General features: G+C 38.1%; 1 protein-coding gene across 1 annotated transcript in view; it reads right to left on the bottom strand.

Moving 5' to 3' along the window:
• Positions 1-217: 217 nt before the first annotated feature.
• Positions 218-21,673, bottom strand: part of FNIP2 (folliculin interacting protein 2) — a 46,244-nt gene continuing 24,788 nt past the window's right edge. Inside the window, exons 4-18 of the mRNA XM_062492879.1 lie at positions 20,937-21,037; positions 20,783-20,854; positions 20,091-20,191; positions 19,843-19,932; positions 18,683-18,754; positions 17,952-18,081; positions 14,361-14,562; positions 13,707-13,795; positions 12,698-12,844; positions 12,390-12,559; positions 7,856-9,173; positions 6,923-7,079; positions 5,277-5,477; positions 1,516-1,631; positions 218-296 (exon numbers count right to left, since the gene is read on the bottom strand). Coding sequence (XP_062348863.1) covers positions 218-296; positions 1,516-1,631; positions 5,277-5,477; positions 6,923-7,079; positions 7,856-9,173; positions 12,390-12,559; positions 12,698-12,844; positions 13,707-13,795; positions 14,361-14,562; positions 17,952-18,081; positions 18,683-18,754; positions 19,843-19,932; positions 20,091-20,191; positions 20,783-20,854; positions 20,937-21,037 — 3,045 coding nt within the window. The remainder of the gene's footprint in view (positions 297-1,515; positions 1,632-5,276; positions 5,478-6,922; positions 7,080-7,855; positions 9,174-12,389; positions 12,560-12,697; positions 12,845-13,706; positions 13,796-14,360; positions 14,563-17,951; positions 18,082-18,682; positions 18,755-19,842; positions 19,933-20,090; positions 20,192-20,782; positions 20,855-20,936; positions 21,038-21,673) is intronic.

Here is a 21,673-nt window from a genome sequence, read left to right as displayed (position 1 = left end):
TGTAAGAAAAACCTGAATGCCTTTTGCGTTATGTAAACTGAAATCCTCCAATAAACCATCCGGTTGAAATCAGAATCAGAAGGTTGAAATCAGAATGTAGTCATCACCTGCTTTCATCAGTGCTCCCCTTTACCAGTGTTTGGCACCTCTGTTCTTCATTCAACATTCCCATTTTCATAGCTGTACTTTAAGGGAATGACTACCCTGAGAATTTAATTTATAAGAGTATTTGAGCAACATATGGGGAATGAGTACTTGCTATAGCAGCCAACAAAGGCAAGTCATTGGATTCAATCCTAGAAATTGAAAAAAAGGAGACAGATTTTAAAATAATATACATCACTTTCACAAGAGATTATGATCAAGTATCACAAGAGGATACTTTTCATCCACTTTAAAAGAACTGGAAGAGTCTTGCTATTAAATCCATTGTTTAATTATTATTTACTGTCAATAATCATTTAACACCAGTAAAGGTAGGTAAATAATGCTTAAAACCAAGAAGTATGTTAGCACTTGAATGAAAAGAGAGGAGTATTACATTCTGTGCTATATAATGTTTTGTGGTTTAAATAAAAGATCTTTTATTTGCTAAACCAAAAGCCTTAGCTTGTAGTCTTACCAGTGAGTAGGCACCAAGAAGCTGAGTTTAGCAAAGTACTAAGTATCAGTTTACGGAAGATTATGCATTTAAGGTTTTGAATACAACTCAGTTCACCACACAGTAGCACTTTCCTACCAAAAATGAACAAGAGCTGAAATTATTAATTATTATGCAATAACAGTTCAAGGAACATCTCTCAAGTGCAATGGACGGTTTCTATCTATTTCCAAATCTGAAGCTGCTCAGAGGCCAGGATGTATGTACATATTTATATATATTTAACACATACACACACACACAGAGCAAAGTGCTTATTTTAGGGTTTCACTATTTACAGCTACATTTCTGCATACAAAATCTTGAACAGTGTGGAAAAAGATAAATTAGATTTAATCTACACTGCTAAAAAACTTCATGAGAAAGTGTATTTACTTCTTTCCCTCAGCAGACAGATTCCTAAAGGTTATATGCCAATCAAGTACTATTATTAGAAGACAGCTGCTAAACAGGACACCTGTTCCTTTTTGAGACCCTCTCATCCCTCAAGATGCAAATGCACCCTTTTCATTCTAAAAATTCTGAATTATTTGTTGGGATGAAGTTTCCATTAAGGAGATCATGACAGAAGAGAGTGCACATGAAGGCATGGAAAACTTCCTAATGGCCAAAATCCAAACTCTCTAATTCTAGAAATTTAAAAATGAGAATTATTTTGTTGTCGCTGTATAAAAGTCTCCTGATTTCAAGATAGCTCAGTAGAACCCATTTTTGCAACTTATTAGACACACGAAAAATAAGTGCTAAATATGAAGCAAATCCTTGTGAGAACAAGCTGTCAACAGTCAGATGAAAAGGAAAAATAACTGTCCCAGCTTTTGCCATTGCTTAAGACTGATACCTGCAATACTCACCCCAATACAATTCCTAGTTCTTTTACATGCACTCTTGTATGTCCTCGTAGATATTCTGAAAGCATTTTGCTTTTGAGATACATCTCTTGCAGTCTATCCTCAAGATGCATTATGCACTGTAAATACAGACCAAAAACCTCAGGACAGCTTTTGGAATCACATGCAAATATTACAGAAATGTAAGCACATCATTTTACCTTCTATCTTAGAAGATAAACTAAGTCTCCACTCCAAAATTTAGAAGAGGCAATTGGATTTATTACAATTGTGCTATAAACATTAATAAGTTATATTACCCCACAAATAGGAATGCCCTTATAGAACTGGGGCATTCCAGCTCTCTTGAGCAGCAAGTTTATTGCACAAACTGCACCTCTATTTCCACTCAAGTCACTGCCTTTCTATTGACTTAAACAATTTTAATGAGGTTCAAAACCACTTACAATATCTTACTAAGAATTAAGGCAGAATTCTTGGATCGAGATATCTTAGTTCTAACTCAGTACTATTTTTCTAAAATACTTTGTTTAGACAACAGTTTGTAAAACTATCATTCTAGCTCTAAGACTCTAGTGCCATTCAAGAAACTAAGACTCAAGACGTGGAAGACACCAGTGCTTTAGTCATCATAGAGATTGTTATAACTCTTTTGCTGACTTTCCTCTGTAGCAACTAAGTTAGAAATCTGTTTTAGGCATTTGTTTTCATAATTAGTAAGCACTTCTAGTTTTAAGTTGCTTAAACATTTGACACTGATTGCCAAAAGGTAATAGTTCAAGTTGAAAAATCAGTTTAATCATTTCACTTCTCTTCCAGCAGTGGAATGCTAGAAATGCATATTATTTTTAAAAACAGTCAGGTGATTAATGGCAATTTCTCATATATGAACCACAGGAGAGCAGATGAACTTGGCTTCAAGGAGAGAGAGGGGTTATTCTGGCAAGACAAGGCCAGCAGGCAGCATGTCTTCACAAGCTGAATAGGTAGCAAGTCTTATCAGGTACTTTGTTCTAGGACAAAGGTACATTCAATTTGATATATTCCTTCTTTTCACAGGGATGACCACTTCAAAAAAGTTAAATTAGTTCAGCTCTCTGAAATCAGGAGATGAAATCAGGAAGGACATGGAAAACCTCACATTATCAAACATACAATCATCCAGCAGGCACAGACAGCAATTAGAAACAGTAGCAGCAAATAGCTTCAGGCCATCACCCCATGTACAGGAGTCGAATGAAAAACTTAAGTATTAGAAGTGAGACCTGGTGAGACCAGTTTTGTTAATTAAAAAACTAATGAGAAAAAAAAAAATACTCAGGCTTGCAGGTAGCCTAATATGCATTCTCTGATCATCTGGAATAAGATGAAGATGTTTAATTATTCTTTCATTGAGCTAATATCGAGTCTTAATAATGGAAAATAAAGAAGCATTTAAGAAATGTGCTAAACGGCAGTAGAGTAAAATCATTGCCACCAATGGAGGAAAGGCAGAAGGCTTTTGACAATAGTTTGATCAATTCAAGCAAATTTTCACTCGAGTCATTATAATCACTTCTGATTCTGGCCAAAAGGAAAGAAAGTATTCTTATCTTTTCCATGACAGGTAACCTTGATACAAAAAGCCTATGAGCACTTTCTCAGGGGTTCAGGGGGGTATGCAACTGATTCACAAAGTAGCAGTTCAATCTGTTTCCATTCCAATATTTGTATTAAGGATTATGTTTTTTGGCGTTTTTTTAAGTTATGAGGGAGCAAGTAAGGAAGAATCCCCCATTAGTTTAAAAAAAGGACTGTTTACATCATATGATCTATTCCTTCTGAATACCATCAAAGACTCAAAAGACATTTCTCCCCACAAGCTTGGTACACTAACACATCTTGTTCAGTGTTCACAAGTCTTTTCTTTTTCTCATATTAGCTTCCTTTGCAGTTTTTCCTCATTGACCAAATAGAAAAAAAGTCAAGTAACTTCTAAAAACAGAAGAGTAGTTTGAACTGAGTTTAAAGGTGCAAGTAAAACTTTTGGCATATTCCTAAAACGCAGCAGTTGCAATCAGCACTTTTCTCTCACCAGCGCATACTGTAAAACTGTCTGCAGCACAACTATTAGTCTGAAGTGGCACAACAAAAGTATTACCACTTGTCTTTCATCTGGTCTCAAATTGGGCTGTTTCTTGTTGGTACCACAAAACCCAAAAAGTACTTGTTCATCTGAACAGTAGCTGCATGTAAAGAGACATGCATTCATAAAGGAAACTTCAAATACACTGCATTTTGGTCATCTGATTGATGAGTACATCAATACATATGTTTCTATCCAAATTTAAATCAATAAAAATACTGCTATGAAACAGTCACACTTCTAGAATTTAGGAGCAGTTAGCTTCCCTGCATCAATGTTGTTTTAGCAGAGTTGCAAAATCCCCTGACAGGATCAAAGTGTCTCTAACATGAATTACGAAAATTTTACAGACTACTAGCACTGTCACTTCACAGATTCTTTTTGTAAGAAAGAAGAAATAAAACCCCCTGAAAATCATTTTGCCTCCAGACACCTCCCAAACCACACAAGCCATATAGAAACTGCTATACAAATCCTAAGGTAACACTGAAAGAACACTTCAGTTGCAAAAGCAACTGCTCAGTTTAAAAATGCTGGGATTTAAGGTGTGACTGTGCTAGTGTTAAGATACAATTTCAAGCATAGTTGCATATTTTTCAGTGCCCAGAAGAATCCAGAGGAAACACCTGAAAATGTACCCACATATTTTGCCTAGCATTTGACTTGAAGAACTTATTGTAATCAATACCACCAAATTAATCCAAAACAGTGCCAACCAATACTATATAATGCTGTTTGTGTTTAGCTCTATCTTCCTCTTTCATCTGCTGGCACAGTCATTACCTGGGATTCCTACAGAATTTCTCAAGGCTATCTGCTGAAGGAAAAATCCATTCTGTTTATTAGAAAAGGGGTGAAAAAACACTCCATCTCCCCTCACCAACAATCATGTTCTAAAAACTGAATTACAGTTATTGTAGACAGACTTGTAGGTAATTTTGTTGTAATCAGCAAAACCAGCATTACTGATTTGCTCTGATGAGCTCCGCTCCAAAAGAGGACAGGAAAGGATGCTGTGGGATAGGGAGTATGCCACGTGACAAAGTAATATTCCCTGCTGTAACCTGCCCATTCCCAAGAATCTCATCACATCAATCCTATGGAACCATCAGCAAAGCTATCCAAGACAGCACTTGCTAAAATTGGTATAAAACAGAAGGGTCAAGTAAACAAATAGAGGCACAGTTAATTGGAGGGGAGAGAAAACAGGCATCCACTACATGGGGTTGAACAGAAACCCCAAGACTAGAAAGTTGCTTGCCAGAACCAGGATTTGGTAGATAAGCTCTCCAACAACTTTCAGAGTAGAGAAGTGTGAAACTTAAAAAAATATAAAAAACAAATCTAAGAATCCTAAACATAAACACATGAGGACCATGCTAAAATTGCCTAAACAACTTAGGTTTTGGCACACGTATTTTGGAGTTGTAATCTTTAATCTGATCTATTTAATGTAAACTACAGTTAAACCAGTATCTATTACTGGACTGTAGCACGGATTCTTTTCAATATGTTGTAACAGCTCTGCATTATATCAGGCATTAGTTCATTGACATTGCAACACAGTGTATAGAACTCTGTTTGCTATCTGAGCTCAACAATTTCCATTAGCTTCAGCCTTCAATAAAGAAATACTTACAAAGTCAGCTGGGACGTTCAGTTTGTAAAGCTGTAAAATAGACTGCAACAGACTGGACACTTGACTCGAAACCAGAACATCCTTGCCTAATTTCATACTGTCCATCATCTTTCTCTGGCTTGTAGCTACTTGTACATTCCATTTATCTGTGTCTGCAATAATGCAGACAGCTTCTGCTATGGGCTCATCTAGCACTGGATGCTGCAAAGGAAACAAATTACAATTATGTGATTCTTTCATATACATTTCCACAGTTCAGTCTGAGGTTCTACTTTTATTCACACTAATGTAGCAAATAAGAAAATGATTCAATGCATGTTTTTGTCCATTAGGGAACCAAAGGCATCTCAAAAAATGACAAGGAATACCAACTTCAGTGACAAGTTTTACATTTAGCAGCATCAGAACTGCCAACTTGATCAAGACATTTAGAAGTCACTACTCCATTTTATTTTTCTTCATGTATTCCCCCTACCCTGAAGAGAATAGTTTCTTTCAAATTGAAGTCTGTAATAATTATACTGATCCAGTGATGGTGAAAATACATTCAATATTTCAGAGATATGTGAGGGATTCTACTATGCACAATCAAGCAGGGTGTAACAAAATAACTAGGGTTGGAAGGAACCTCTGGAGATCCTCTAATCCAACTCTTACCAAGGCAATGTCCCCTAGAGCAGGTGACACAGGAACAGTTGCAGGCAGGTTTTGAATGTCTCTAGAGAGAGAGACTCCACGACCTCCCTGGGCAGCTGGTTCCAGTGCTCCGCCACCCTCAACATAAAGAAGTTGTTCCTCAGAAGCTGAGGTGGAACTGCTTCTGTTTTAGTTTATGGCCATTGCTCCTTGTCCTGCTGCTGAGCACCATTCTCTTGACACCTGCCTTTAGGATATTCATATGCATCAATGAGATCCCTTTTCAGTCTAGTCTCCTCTTGAGAGATGTTCCAGATCCCTGATGATCTTTGGGGCTCTCAAATGGACTTTCTCCAGCAGGTCCTCATTCTTCTTTACCTGTAGAGCCCAGGACTAGACACAGCACTCCAGATGTGGCCTCACTAGGATGGAGTAGAGGAGCAGGTTCACTTCCCCTGACCTGCTGGAATGCTCTTGCTAGGTACCCCAGGAGAGCATTGTCTCTCCTGGCAGCAAGAACTGTGCAGGATCATGGCTCACTTGTCATCCACCAAAGAAGAGCCAGCATCACACCAGACTAAACTGATGTTGCTTAAAGAATATACAGACACACATGTCACTGCTCTGGAGAGTATATGCAGTCATGCCAGCAGGAAAATTGTTAATTGCTACAGAGAGAAGCTGCTGACAACTACTAGATAAGCATTTTAAATTGCATTCTGAGGTCACACAGATATTCCATTGAGAGGTTAGCTACAAATTTTATAATTTAGGGGTACCTACAGTAGCGAAAGAGCACAGCAAAGTTCTTATTTATGTACAATTACCTTCTGTAGTCAGTCATTTCTGCTACAGACTAGTATCATATAGGCCTCAATAAGCCTTTACTTCATAAAGGAAGACATAGCAGGCGTGGCTGTTCAGAACCAGCAAGTAAAACAAGTAACTGAAATAAACTGTTTCTGTAGATTTCAGTAATATCACAACTCTGACTCAGTACTTTAACTCACATGCATTGCATGAAATAGATCTGCTAGTAGATACTGCTTGAGTTTTTCATCATTATTTATTCCATGCAGCACTAGATCAGGTATATAGGTATGACAGTAACCACCCAGAAGAGATCTTCCAAAGTTTTTCACACATTGACTGCTGATGGTATTTGACCTGAAATACAGAAATACAAAGCAGGTAAGAAAACTCTTGCTTGACAAACTGCATTCAGATTTTACATAAAGGCAAAGTTATGCCTGCTTCTACTGCAAATAGTAATCAACAGTTGTACTCCAAGTACACATGAATGGTCACACCAGTACACAGCTACTGATGCTCTTTGAAAAAAGGACTTTAAAAGCTGAAATTTAACAACATATCGATTTCTTCAAACATGAAAATAAGCAAATCTGTATGCACTGGAGTTTGTGGGATATATGAGCTCCACGTTCTGCAACTTAAAATTTTGCTAAATTTGAGTTTACTTGAATTCTCATGCTTAAGGTAAGTCTACAAACTCACCTTAAGCACCAAACTCCATGCGCACCTGTAACGCTCAAAAATTTTCAAATATCATGCCCATGTTTATTCCAAATCTGTATTTGACTTAACAATTATGACAAATCTAAACACTTATCTTTTTAAACAAAGTTTTGCTTGTCCTCAGATGTTTTATCTACATGTCAGTCTACGTAAAAAGTTTAATCAATTTTTGCTAGGCATTTGAAGCATACTTTTGTCATAAAACTTTATTAAACCTGCTCTGTCTCAGTTTTCTTCTTGCCAAATCTGCTTAGAAGAACTCTAACCACATCACTGTCTGCTACTGATTTGTTTGCAAGGAGCTTAGTCAAGATCCCAGAAGATTTCAAGACTTGAAATTTTTAACAACTCCAAAGTAGGTACAGCTTTTGACTCCATTTAGTTCTAAATTAATCAGACTTCTTTACCTTGGCAAAGGAAGTTCCACTTCTGCAAATTCTTCAAGTTGTTTGCTGATGTTATCATGACGCACTTCATCAGGGATACAACAGTCACCTTCTTCATCACTAGCTCCAAGAGCACTGTCTGAACTCTCATTCCTTGGAATGTCCCCCTCAACTCTGAAGGAGGTTTTCCTTCCAGAATCCCCATGGGGGACATCTTTAGCACATACTTTAGGGGACTTTTGCTTGACAGCAGAATCTGCTTCTACACAGTCAGAAGAACAGTTCTCCAGGTTGCCACAGCATAAAGTTCTATTTTCTTTCACGTTTGTCAATTTTACAGTTTCTATCTTATCTGTTGGCAAAAGCAGTTCACTAGATATTGAGTTGATTAAATTCACTTCAGTTCCTTTACTTTCCATATGTTGGTTAAGTATACTTTCCTTCTCCTCACATGGTGGGATTTGTGCATAACAAACATTATGTTTACTGATAGGTATAAAGGCAGCTTCACAACTGCCTTCTTGATTCTGAGAAGCATCCACAGTCAGATTTGTGGAACTTGAGGTACAATGTATCACCTCTGGATTTTTAATTAATGCATTGAGATTTTCTTCCATTTCTCTTCTATGAGTTTCTAAGTCTGACTCTGGTGATGCTGAACTTCCAATCTGAAAAGTGACCTTTTCTAAGTGTGAACTCCTGTGGCCAGACCTTTCAGGACAAGGTAGGGCAGACGACCTACTAGAAAACTGCTTTTCCACTTTTCTCTCATTGTGGTTCTTGTTCTTCTTTACATCCATTACATCCTCTAATTTAGATGATTCTTCAGAGTGGTATGTTATAATTCCTGTATCAGTGACAGTTCTTTTCCTACCATCACCTGCTCCTTTACAGAAATGGCTAGTTAGACAGTCAACAGATGTTTCAGAGGTCTGACTGTCCTTTCCTATAGTTTCCCTTTTTTCTTTTGAAGAGACTGGGACAGCCTGAGCGCTTTCTGATTCATGCACCCACTCAGCAGTACTGTTGTTTTTACTTCCATCATTCTTTGGAGGTAGGATTGGAGGCACAAGAGCAGGTTCATTTTTAACAGTGACAACCACGTAATCAGATTCTTCTACCTCTCCCTTTTCTAGTGCAGTTGTGATCTTGCTTCCATTTAGCACCTGCTCTCCTTCCCCAGCCTTCTCAGTCCACATCAGCTGATTTTCCTGCAGCTCAGAGCACCGGATGAAGTAAGTTAGAACATAGAGCAAGCGCTGCACCAACTCCTTGCGCTTTCCAACAATAACAGTTCGAGTCAATCTAACTGGAGAGCCTATGGCACCGTAGAGATCACCTATACAGGAAAGCAAAAATTTCACACGTCTATACTGTGTTGTAATATAATCTATACTGCTCAAACTCAACAGGTTTTGAAACAACATTTGCTAGGGACACAATCAGACCGTTAATTTCTCTCACAGTAAATTCATAAAAAGTCTTAAAGAGTAACAAAGGAAGTCACCTAATGCTTCTTACACCTGGCTTTTGTCCAGAAGGGTTTCTGTGAGCAATCAGCTGCTACAACTCATTTTCATTCTGTTAAGAGCCACTAGGATTTAATCTACACAATGCTTATAAGACATTATCACCTGGAAACTGATACAAGAGGAACAAAGAAGAATGTAGATCCAGCAAAGCTCTGAAGCCAGCTATATACTATTTTCTATTTTTCTACTCATTCCTTCACATCAAAGTTTTTCTGTTTTAGTGCAGTGATCTTTTTGTTAAACACAGGCATGCTCACACAGATAAAATATTAATTATGTTTTTTAGGACTAAGGAATCAATAAAGAAAAAAAGAATATATATTAACTTAATAAATGAGGTTCAGAAAAAAGAGGCAAGTAACTACCTTATTGAGCAAGGCAAGTGCTGTGTATGTGGGAGACAACCTCATTCACATGAGCATTTGACTTTAGCAGGAGGCAGTGGAGAAGTAGAAAATTAAAATACAACTTCAATATGAAAGGTAGACACTACTACCTGATCATCTGAGTCCCCCAAGAACAACTTATTTGCTATTTATCCTGAAGAACTGCTTTTTTAAGAGAACTAAGATCATACATATCCTACTTTCAACATATTTCTTTGATAGAGTGGCAATTATCTTCCAGCTGCTTATAATCATCTCAGCTAAAGGGGTCCTATTCCAGAGTTCTGGGGAAGTAAACAGATAGCCAGAAAGGGAATGTTCGCATGCCCTATTAATCAAAGACCAGCTAACTCAAGAAGTGTCTGTCTATTCCTAGGATGAGTTAACCCAGTTATCTTCACATCACACCCATCAGAGAACACTCACTAAATTGTCTTTGCTAAACCAAACTGTGGCTGATCTCACAAGCACACTGGAGAGAGCCAGCAAAAGCTCAATTTTCTTCAGCTACCTGAAGTGCAGAAAGCAGGCTGCTCTAACTTGAGGCCTGATCAGCTATCTGCTAATCTACCAGACTGCTTTCAGGTACTAAATTCTTCCTCTGGGCTGCTCAAATTCTGTTCTGGACAGAGCTTGCCATCAGGGTTTTGTACGAGACCTCAAGAAGCAACATTATATTAAGAGTTATAACAGAGCTTTGAAAGTTTTCTTTCAAGGGCAAGGGGGTCTCTGGTTTTGACACTAACACAGCAAAAAAAGCCCCAAAGAACATATTTGTGTCCAGCCTCCTCTTCATTATACCAAACATAAAAGGAATAAGGCTCACAATGCCATTCCTACAAAACAAGCATCAATGAGACAGTAATTCCATGGCTCTTACTCCTCTGCTAAGATCTGCCATTTCCCATTATGCCAGTCATGCACTAGAGAGACTCCTGGGTCGTGGCATCAGTGGTGCCATCTTCCCTCTGTTAGGGACATGATTGCAACCAACCCCAGAGCCAAACAAGCCAGCAGATTCACTCCTCAGGAACCAAAAGTGGGCTTCAGACTTCTTAATTCATCTCAAAGGCTGGCAGGCCACAACAACAAGCAATTTGGAAGTGAAATTGGAATACATTGTTTTACTTTTGAGCTGAGTACAGCTGCTAGGGAAATCAGATTCAGGCTTCATGTTCATTTGCACAAGTGGCTTTGATATAAATACTAATAAGGCAGTATAACAAGTCAAAATTGTGATCTTCGAAACATACTAATACTTGTCGTTAATACCATTAAATTGAAGCTGATGTTTAAGAGACAGTATGTCTTCATGACAGAGGGACTTGCAATTGTATCAGAATGTCATCGCAAATGATGTGTAATATGCAATGAAAATACATGTCTGAAAGTGGAAAGACAGGCACATCAAAATCCTGTCATTTCCCTTTTTAAGCACCAAGACTTGATACTTTTTTTCCTCCCTTTTCCTAAAGAAGACCAGCAGAGGGCAACATCTCACTTTCACAATCAGTTTTTGCAACCACAACAGTATCAGCTTTTGGGGCTTTATAAGAATGAAACAAAATCAAGAGAGCATTTTGAGTTCAGGCACTGAGAACTTGGCAAGATAAAAAGAGAAACAGACTCTTGACTAGTCACCAGTAGTGAGTCCTGGGAGCAACCACAAGAGCTACTACTGAGCTTACGCCTCCAGTCCAGCTGGTTTTTGTCACTCCAGGACTGGCTCTGTCCTCAACACCAGGAACACACTTCTAATTTTCTCTTCAGTCTAACCTCTGCACAACGTTTAAAAGAACCTTAAACCAGGAAACAATTCACTAAAGCTACATGGCCAAAGTAGCAAATCTTTCAGAGAGGTTACTGAGAATAAGAAGCCTGAGACAATTAGGAAGAAATAGCACCACAGAGTAAGTCACATCATTGCCTCAGTGTGCACGTGTGTTATTTTACATGGCAGTATAGCATATCAGCTAAAGTGAAGGGCAGTCTGATGTCAGATTTTTATCTGGTGCCAAGAAGAGGAGGAATTTTCACTGACAGAACTACTTTCTCAGCCTTCATTCACCTCCTCATTTGACATCAGTTATCTAGTCTCTTGTATCAAGAAAATTTACAAGATACAAAACATTTGTCAGAGAGAGACCAGACTGAGGCACAGAGCATAAAAAAATTTCTTGCCCCAAGCCCATTCATATAACAGTAAGTGAATGGAGGTACTGCCAGTTGCCAGACTTCCAACCTCTTGCCCTGCTCTCTATCCTGGCTATGTGAAAAAGAGAAAGGGAGGTAACCAATTTAAACTGCAAAGGGCCTCCAAGGCCCAGGTAGCTCCTCTCAATCCGGTCTATTTTGTCTTGTTCTTTCCCAAACTGCTCAAACCATTCACAGCACTTGCACCACCTTAATACTTCTGTAACAAGTTAGCCAGACAGTGTAACAGAGGATGTCAACAAGGAACAAGAATAAAAAGCAGAATATGCAAAGAGGCTTCCAAATGCTCTGACTAATCAGGCAAAAGACACCTATTGGTAGGAGGAAACGTGACCTGGATCACAAGTAGCCCTTATCTAAAAGGAATGAATGCACAAAGGTGCTCACTACAAAAAAATCTGAAGCTTCCCAAATCATACTGACCCAGCTGTGCCCAGAGAGGGTTATATGGGTGGGATTTTGCCAGCATGTTCACAGACTGGGATGTGCGCTTCTCAGAGAAGGCCTTGATGGGAGGATGGTCAACTGGCATCACTGTTGGGACCCAAGCTAGGTGATATGTCAGCACTGCAGTCAACAAAGCAGCAAAAAACCTAGGAGAAAAAAAGTAAAAATGCATGTCCAAAGTAACACCGGCAAAAGAACACCCCATTAAGTGCTTTAACATATTCACATGCACTGAGAAGCACACAAGTCGTTTCTTAAGACAAAAAGGAGCGGGGGAAGCTTACTGATTTTTGTTGATCTGTTCTATCAGAAATGTAAATTCTTTAAGAAAACGCTGGCATAGCTGATTCTTTTCCAGGGTGCTGGACATCATATTAAGCCACACAGGCTCTGCAATCCTTGGAACAGAATATAGGTTCCAGATGGTAACTCTGTTCAAAGAAAATTCCCAAAAAGTAAGTGCTAACATGCACGTCTCAATTCTGCAAATACATATTAAGTAGCGCCTTTCCTTTTCTGCTGTCCAGGTTTTAATTTGTTTGGGGTTTTTTTTCTGTAAGATCTAGGAAACTAAATGAACTGGAAGAGTTTTAGCTCTTCCAGAGATTACTAGTGTCCAGAACACTAGTCTGTTTAATTCATATTATCAGTAACCTGGTGTCTTCATATGAGTTACGTATTTGGCTTCCTTTTTTTTGCATTCCCATGTGAATTTTATTCAGAGAAACCATTCAAAAATATGTTTGAGGGGAAGAAGAACCCATTTTATTCATTGCACAGATTTGTTTCTACATTCCAGATATTACAGAAACTCCATTCCATTAAACACTCCTCTCTCTCCTGGGCTGACCTCCTTAGCCTTTAACTACTGCTTCCTTTCTCAAGTACAGAAAAGAGAACATTTGACTGCAACTTACTAGCCAGATACATTGTTCAGCATCTATAGCTAGGAGTAGACACATATCTGCCTGAGTACATCACTCCACCTGAATGTACAGGCATCAGCAGAAGCCAGCTCTTGATGAGATGTTTAGACTTCAACTGACAATCCCAGGAAGACATGAGTGCAACAGAACTACTTGCATTCTCATTTGGAAAATGGCTGAGCTGGTTTTGCTAAAGTTTTCAGAAAATATTTACGCAATAACCAACGCAGAAAATTCATTCACACTAACTTCAAGACTGTCTAAAATACAAAACCTTATATTCAGTTGTTTATAACTGAAAGTGACAAATATCTTTCATGGGGCATAAAAAGTGCTGTCCTTGTAATTCAGAATTCCATCAACTCACCTGAATTCTCCCAGGGCATCCATGACACGGCTGATATAAACCTGCACTCTCTGGCTGGATTCTGCTATTTTTCTACATGAGATCATGGCCTTGATTAAGAGTTAAAGACACAAAACAGCTGCTTAAGGGATTCACATTCTTCATCTTTTTAAACTTCATCAACATGTCAAAATAACTAAGATCTAGCCCCAATCCTATACAGCCACTCAGGACAGCAACAAATGCCAACCCCCTCCACCTCATAGGAGGACAATCCCTAATACTGGACAAGGGGAGAGAAGAGAACATTTCTGAGAGTAAGAAGACAGCAACAAGTATTTTTTTTTTCCTTTAGATGTTGCATGAAAGGACAGAGTACCATAATTTCCACAGTCTCTAGGGAGTCAAGAAAACTTCAGAATGAAATATGGCAAGCAGGAAAGAAAAAACACCCATAGCATAAAACTCTCCATTCTAATTCTGTCTAAAAAAAGAAACTGCACCTCTTTCAGCAAATGCTGAGCTCCTACACTTGGCTCAAGCTCAAGACTGCATGTGTAAGGAGGGAGGCAAGTTTGAAACCACGCACCTTCTCCCACTCTTCATCTATCAGATTCTAGAATACTTCACTCTGATTGACATTTTTCCACATTATGCCAAATTAGTATTCTGTACCTTTTCTATTGCATATTTCAGCTTGTTCATGTGAGACTCAAAAAGAGGAAAGTGAGAGAAAAAGAAATCCTGGAAGTTTCTCTGGGCTTCTTCTTTTTCAGGCAGAGAAAAGATTATGCTGATTGCAATTTTTTTCCTTCGAACCATTGCAGGATTGGAGCTGCAGCTTTCATCAGCCATACTAAACATTTCTTCAGTGGACCTGCAAGACAGATTTGTTAGGACAGTTACCTGTGTACTGAGAGATAATTCAGCTTCTACTCATAGCTCTCTATATAATGGAAGGTATAATTAGTTGAACTCCTTTGACTGACTACATAAGGCTCTTTGCTGCCACATGTTTCTGAACAGAGGACACCTGACATTTTGATGGATAAGTCCTGTGCTTGTCCAAATAGGAAGATGACAATCCCCAGAGAGGCCTGGTGTGAATACTTTCCTCTGAAACAGAGCCATTAGATTCCCTCCTGGATTTATCTTTGAGGGAGATGAAGAAAAGGGAACGGAGATACATCACACAAAATCATAACCAATAAAGGTTAAAGGTAACTTTGGAGCTGTGAACTGCATCCAGCACTCAAGCTCCTCTCCAGGTACACAGCAGCATATCTATGATACTCTTGAATCTGGACTGTTGCTCATGAGGGAAATTGAGAAACATAAAACCTATACTAACTATATTGTTTTGGCATCTTGAGATGGATGTTTGACCTCAACCATACAAAATAAAACTCCTTATTTTAACTGAAGTCAAAATATCACCACTTACTAATTACTGTGAAAACAAACTTAATGCCTACAAAAACACCTTTGCTGAGCTCAAAGCTGTGTACACTTCAGCTTAGAAAGATTTGTTTTCTGCTTAAAACTAAAAAAAAAAAAAAAAAAAACCAAAAAAAAACAAAGAAAAACCACCCACCCAGTGGCTATTTTACAACTATTATTATTTCCCCAGGTTCTGTTTATTTCCTTGATAGTTCTGACACATTTCTTTCAAGAATTATATCTCTTCTCAATATTACACATGGGCTGCTACAAGATTCAATACTGTTCAATGTTTCCATTATCAGCCTGGCCTATGGATCAAAACACACCTTCAGTGTGTTCGCAGATAATGTCAAATGGGGGAAAAATGGTCAATCAAGGGGACAGCAGTGTCCAGAGAGGCTGTGGAATCTCCATCCTTGGAGATTTTCAAGACTCAATCAAGAGTCGAGTTCCACAGCCATCTGATATAAAATCCAAGCTACTGCTTTGCACACGCAGCTGATTTGGATGATACCCACAAGTCTCAGCCCAGCATAAGTTTTACTGCATTTATGCAAAAGGGTAGCAATTCCCTCACCCTTGCAGTGCTAGATATGGATACTGCTGGATTTACAAAATTATTTTCTTCTTGCTTTAAGAATCTTGATCAATTTCACTGAAAAAAACCCTTTTATATATACATATATAATGTATATACATAAGTAAAACAGCATGGACAAAATGTCTATTGGAAGGAACTTCAACTGAATAATGGGTTTTTATCTACTGAGAAAACATAGGAAAAAAAGGAAACAAAGACAAAAAGCCATGGAGACATTCTGAGCAGCAGAAATCATCTGGAAATAGCTTGGTTTTAGAGTTTCTTTTAAGTTAAGACTGCAATATCAGTGAGTGGTAATTGAAAGTTTGAAGTATTTTCATATCAGAATTATCTTGAAATGGAGTCTGTAGTAGTTATAGAACACTACGAAGCAATTAACAAAAGGGAAGACTCAGGGCTAGGCATTCTTTCTTAGTCCATTCTAAAATTAAGTGGTTTACAGTTTAATTGGTTTTACAAAGTTAAATATACAAAAAATTCTCATCACAGAGGTATGAGCCATGAACACAGGATAAAACACACAAATCCCAGGAAAAAAAACCAGCTTGTGGGAAAACAGAGTTCAAGACAAAAACATAACTTCAACTGAACTTCAGGAACTTGCATACAGAGACAAATTCCCAAGGAAGTCGGGAAAGGATGGTCAGTCAGCATCTAAGAAACATCACAAGCTTTTGTACTGCTTCCTAGAAACAGAAACTGAGGAATTTAGGTCTGAGAGAGAAGCCTTTTCAAGAAAACTGCTAATCTAGCTTGCTTGCCAATCGACTATGCAGAGTTCCAGCTAGACATCTCAATTTCTTTGAGCTGTTTGCCTAAAACATCAGTCACAAAGACTGTAGAATCTTGGCTGTAGCAATATGGGGTGCAAACTCTGTGGCACTGAAGTAGTCAAGCAGAAGCCTCTGTTTCTCTAGCAAGTAAGCAGAAAACAAGTATCTGAAGAGGCTTTTTGGCTTAGAAAGAATTCTACTTGTAGACAGTGAAAAAAAAATTATGTACTGTTCAATATCTTTCCCCAGCACAGGTTCTCCAGTGTGGGGAAAAAAAAAACAACAACAGCAAGCAAGCAGCCCAAAGAGGCTACTCTTCTCTAAACAATTTGCAACTTTCAGAGCACTTTACACAAATTTGTATTTGTGAAAATTTGGCTACTTCTTAAACTGGGCTAAAAGTTTCTTATTTACCCTAGATGTTTGAATCCTTTTTTGCATGGGGTGCTCTCAGCCTTATTTCCTTAGGAAACTAGACTGTTTACTCAAAGCAACCAGTTTATTCTCAACTACAATCTAACTGATTTAGAAAGCATGACTGCTACATTAGTACAATGGCACATTTTTTCATGCTAAAAATGATTCACTGAGAATATCTAGAAAAAAGCTGCAAGTGTTGGTTGACACTAGGGAAAGAAGTCTTTTCAAATGAGGTTCAATTTTTAGTTTTTACTGACTACATATTTTAACTTGCAGCTTTTATGCTTCTCTTAACTGAAAAGGGAGAAGCCAAATAGCATTAATTTCTTGTAGGTCTCCACTAATTCCATTCTGTGTCTGGGTACAGGTATATGAGTACAGAGAGAGGATAATCAAGAACCATTTGCTATTTTGCAAAATGACACTTTGCTATTTTGCTTGTTAGCTATGAAAAGTCTGCTGCATTCCATGTTTTGTTATGCCACTGAGTTACAAAAGCTAATAAAATTCCAAAACAGAAGCCAAGTTTTTTGATCACAGCTTTTTTTTTCTTCCTGTTTTGGCAGAAGTCACATCAGGAACATCCTGTACCAGCCAAGAGAGTGTCATGGGCTATTACTCGAAACTTTCACTAACTGCTCACTCGTCAGACTTCATCACAGTATAAAGTCACTATAGCAGCAGTGCTGTTACAGTCCCTTTCATCTCAACAGGATGCTGTGCTCCTTCAGGAACAGTTTAATCTGTTTTTCAGAATATGACTTCATACATAGCCTATACGTTTACACCATATTAATACACAGCCTATGTATTCAATAAAAATAATTATATTCCAAAATTGGGCTTAAGTACACATTCAGCCCAATTTAATCTTTTTTTATATAAGCAATCTTATGCAATATGCACAGAAGATAGACTGAGTCGAGAACATTTAATAACAGAATTTGTACTTTTAAAGAAGAGAGGATTAAGCTCTGTTTAGCTTAAATTACTGCCAAACAGTTTTAAGAAGAAAGGTGCTGCACTCACCACCTTGGAACAATTCCATTCTCTAAACTGGTTGTCTGACTTCGGAGCCAGCGACGTTGGTAGCTGCTAGAAGATGATGATGAAGAGCTTGGAGATGGAAAAGGAGTAACCAGAAGACTGCTCAGAGATGCTATGGAGAAAGCAAGAAACCCCACATACAATCAATCACAAAGTGCTGGTGAAATATTTTTCTTCATACTCTTAACAATAATTTCTCACAAATACTGCTCTTGCTTGCTGATCTTTTTATCACAATCCACTTGCAACAGGAGAGACAATTATTCTAAATAAATCTTGCTGATTGAGGACATTCGTTTGTTATAAAGTATGATATCATCCCTACTAAAACACACTAAAATGTATCTTATTCTCAGTAAAAGTGTTCTCTCCCAAGAGTTGCTGCACTCCCATTACAACAGACAGGATGACTTCTGGTCTTAATTTTCCTATTCAGTATGAAAAATAATTCATCTTCATTTGCACTAGTAAAGGCTCCAACCAATTCTTCTTCCAAATTATAAATTGCTTAAGAACCAAGAACATAGTGGCTGTAAACAAAGAATATTACAAATATTTTTGCATCAAGGGTGAGGGCAAATGCAGAAAGCAAACCACCTAGCAGATAAAAACAATTACGGATTTACAGGTCATGAGGTGTCTGTATTTCAGGTGAATCACTGCAGCAAAGAATTGTAACAATTACAAAAGCAGGCAAACAAGATAGCAGATACCTGACCGAGCAATGCCGCTGTCTCTGTCCTCATTTTGTCCTCTGCTAGGCATATCAACAGGTGTGCTGTGTGCTAAAACAAATAAAGCAGAGCAACAGAAAATATTACACAATTAATCATACTATTTGTCAGCATTTTAAAAAATGTTTAAGTTTAAAGGTCATACACCAAAAAAATTACATTTTGTACTGGTGCTCAAAATCAGTAAGGTGTAAAGAGAGGTGGCAGCAAACAGTAGCCTATGCTGAGTATCATGTTACTAGAGGAAGGTGATTTGCCCCAATGTAAATGCAAAAACATCTCTAAGGAGCTTAAGAATATGAATACAGTCTGCCTTATTAGAAATCAGATATACTCTGAAAGTGACAGCTGGTAGTACCCTCACCTGTCACTCTTGATAAACTTTGAGTGTGTGAGATTGTCCTTTAACACAGGTTAAGATCATAATGAAATAGTCTAGCACAAGGTTTGTCAAAAGCTTCTCTTTCACTTGCTGAGCTGAGATTTACTGTCCACAAAGCCTCACAGCAAGAAACATTCAGCCTATGTCACATTACATTGAAGTGTTAGTAGTGCAGAGTTACTCAAATTGTAGAGCATGCATGATTTGAAAAGGCTGTGAAGAAACTGCATTGGTATTTCACTTCACATTTTTGTAATTAACAGAAGTAATTAGGCCTGAGATCTACCCACCTGTATGGATTGTCATTCTGCCTGTAAAAGGATACTTTATGTAGCTTAAAGATTAAGAATTAAAGAAATTGATATTGCTTAAGAAAGAAAACCCTTAAAGCCTCCCAGACTTAGCTCAAGAATTTTGAATGTCTGCCATCAAATTAAAAGGTAGCAAGAGGTAAGAGAAGAAAAAGCTGTACACCAGCAAGACACTTGCATGTTAGCAGGAAACCAGCAGTAAGCCAGGAAACATAAGTTCCCTAAGAAACATAAGGGCTAATTAATCTTTAAAAATACTGCATAGAAGTTTCTTTAAACACAGTAATTTTGCCATTTTTCCAAGTATATGCCAGATACACCTGCTGTCACTATTTTAGCCCTCTGTTTCTAGAGACTAATTATGCATGTCCTGCAAAGATTCAGAAGGAGATGAATTTGTGTGTACATATGGATGGGTCACACTGTGGCTGGCATTCCACACAAACCTGCAAAGAAAGAAGCACTGCGGATGAGCCGGAGGGGACCTCCTTCAGACACACCCTGCAGCAGTTTGCTGCTACACAGCTGTAACACACCTAGGAAACAAAAGCAACGTAGAGAAAATGGAAAAAAAATGCCAAAAAAAAAAGGAAAACCCAAGGAGGTGATGTACTGGGGAAAAAAAAAAAAGCCAAAACTGAATGAACAGGTGGCCTCATGTTGTCAGAAAGACATAGAACTTGGAAATATTTACCTAAATTACTTCCACTGCGACAGGTTCCCAAACCATTCTGATTGGAGCTCAGCTTTCCCAGGCTGGGGTCTTGGTTGATGTATTCAAAGCTATCTTGCAAGCTAAAATAGGGGGGAAAGCCAGTGTTCTTTGAGAATGTGATCATTGGGCATTAACAGTAACTTAAGAATTAGGTTCGTTTTATAAAAAAAGGCTGAAAATTAAGTTTACAACCAAATTGAAGGAAAAGTAGGTTTCTGAAACTGGAAGGAAACAGGCATTTTTTTATATTTGAGTTATTGTAAGCTTCTTTATATGACATTTGGGGTTCAGTTTATTCATATTTGACCATTCTGGGGAGGAAGTGCAACAGAACAGCCTATTTGTTGAAGGAAACAGAAGTGGGATATGGGGGCAAAGCATTCTCAACATATCCCTTCCTCACCCTTCTGACAGCAGGAAGAGATGGAGGTTTTGATTGTCCAAAGTACCTTTCTGAACTTTACTGTATGTCCTGGACAAATTAAGAAGTAGAAACTTGGAGATGGTTTTTAAATTAAAAACTTGGCTGGCCTAACTAGGATTAAGAGAATTCTTCACCACAGCTGCCTTCCTGATTTTCTACCAGAACTACAAAAGGAGAAAGAAAGACAACTGCACTGGCTGGGAAAGGAAAAAAAAATATATATATACATAAAAAAATATGTTCTTACTTATTGTTGCTTCCACTGAAGCTTCCTACCCTGGCTGAGAAGACTTTACTTATCATCAGCTGTGGGGGAGAGCTGAAAGGATAAACAGTCATTTCAGTGAGTCATCAATTGCAAGTGCCTGACAAGACAGTGCATCACAGAAAAGGACACTCACCGTATGTAGTGAATTTTCAAGGTGGAGCCTTTGTAACTCATTGCCACTGAGCCAAACATCATTTCTCCCAGCATATTGACATCAGAGGCTGGTCTGGTGTACTACACAGACAAGAAGATGGGAACAGCAAAATCAAAAATAACTTGGCATACTATTTCAACTTAACCTAGTGCCACAGTGATGCATTCAGAATGGAGAACACAAAGAAATTCCTCTTTTCCATGAGTAAGATCAGTGTGCACTCAGTGTGAGGTTAACACTTGTGGGTTTAGAAAGTACAGGGGGAAGAAATCCTGCATTTTGCTCACTAGATGAGCAGTGCTACCCCTATTCCAGGGGGATCTCCAACAGCAAGAGAGAAAAAACATCTACTGCATTTCTGAAGAAAACATCTGTGTCCAGCAACATTCCCATATAACAGAGTATTTGATAAAAGCTGTAGATGTTAGTAGATGTTAACAGGACTTAGATTCTGTGGTCTGGTTCCCCCAAAAATAAACTGACTTCCTTATTAAAATGAGTAAATTTACCTTCCCTGCCTCTGCAGAAAGCCTCTTGGAAACACTTTTTTTATTGGAAAATTATTTGTGATTATACTTAGAAATGCAATCTTCAGATCAGTTGCTTATTTTGTATCAAAGACTGATCATCAATAGCAAATTCAAAGAGAAGTTTGTTAATTCTGAAGAAAATCACCTTCCAGTTAATGATTTTCTTTTCCCACCTTAACCTATACA

The sequence above is a fragment of the Cinclus cinclus genome, chromosome 5 (genome assembly GCF_963662255.1).
Source record: "Cinclus cinclus chromosome 5, bCinCin1.1, whole genome shotgun sequence".
Classification (NCBI taxonomy): domain Eukaryota; kingdom Metazoa; phylum Chordata; class Aves; order Passeriformes; family Cinclidae; genus Cinclus; species Cinclus cinclus.
Note: the sequence above shows the minus strand (reverse complement) of the source record. Positions and strands in the feature narration are given on the sequence as shown.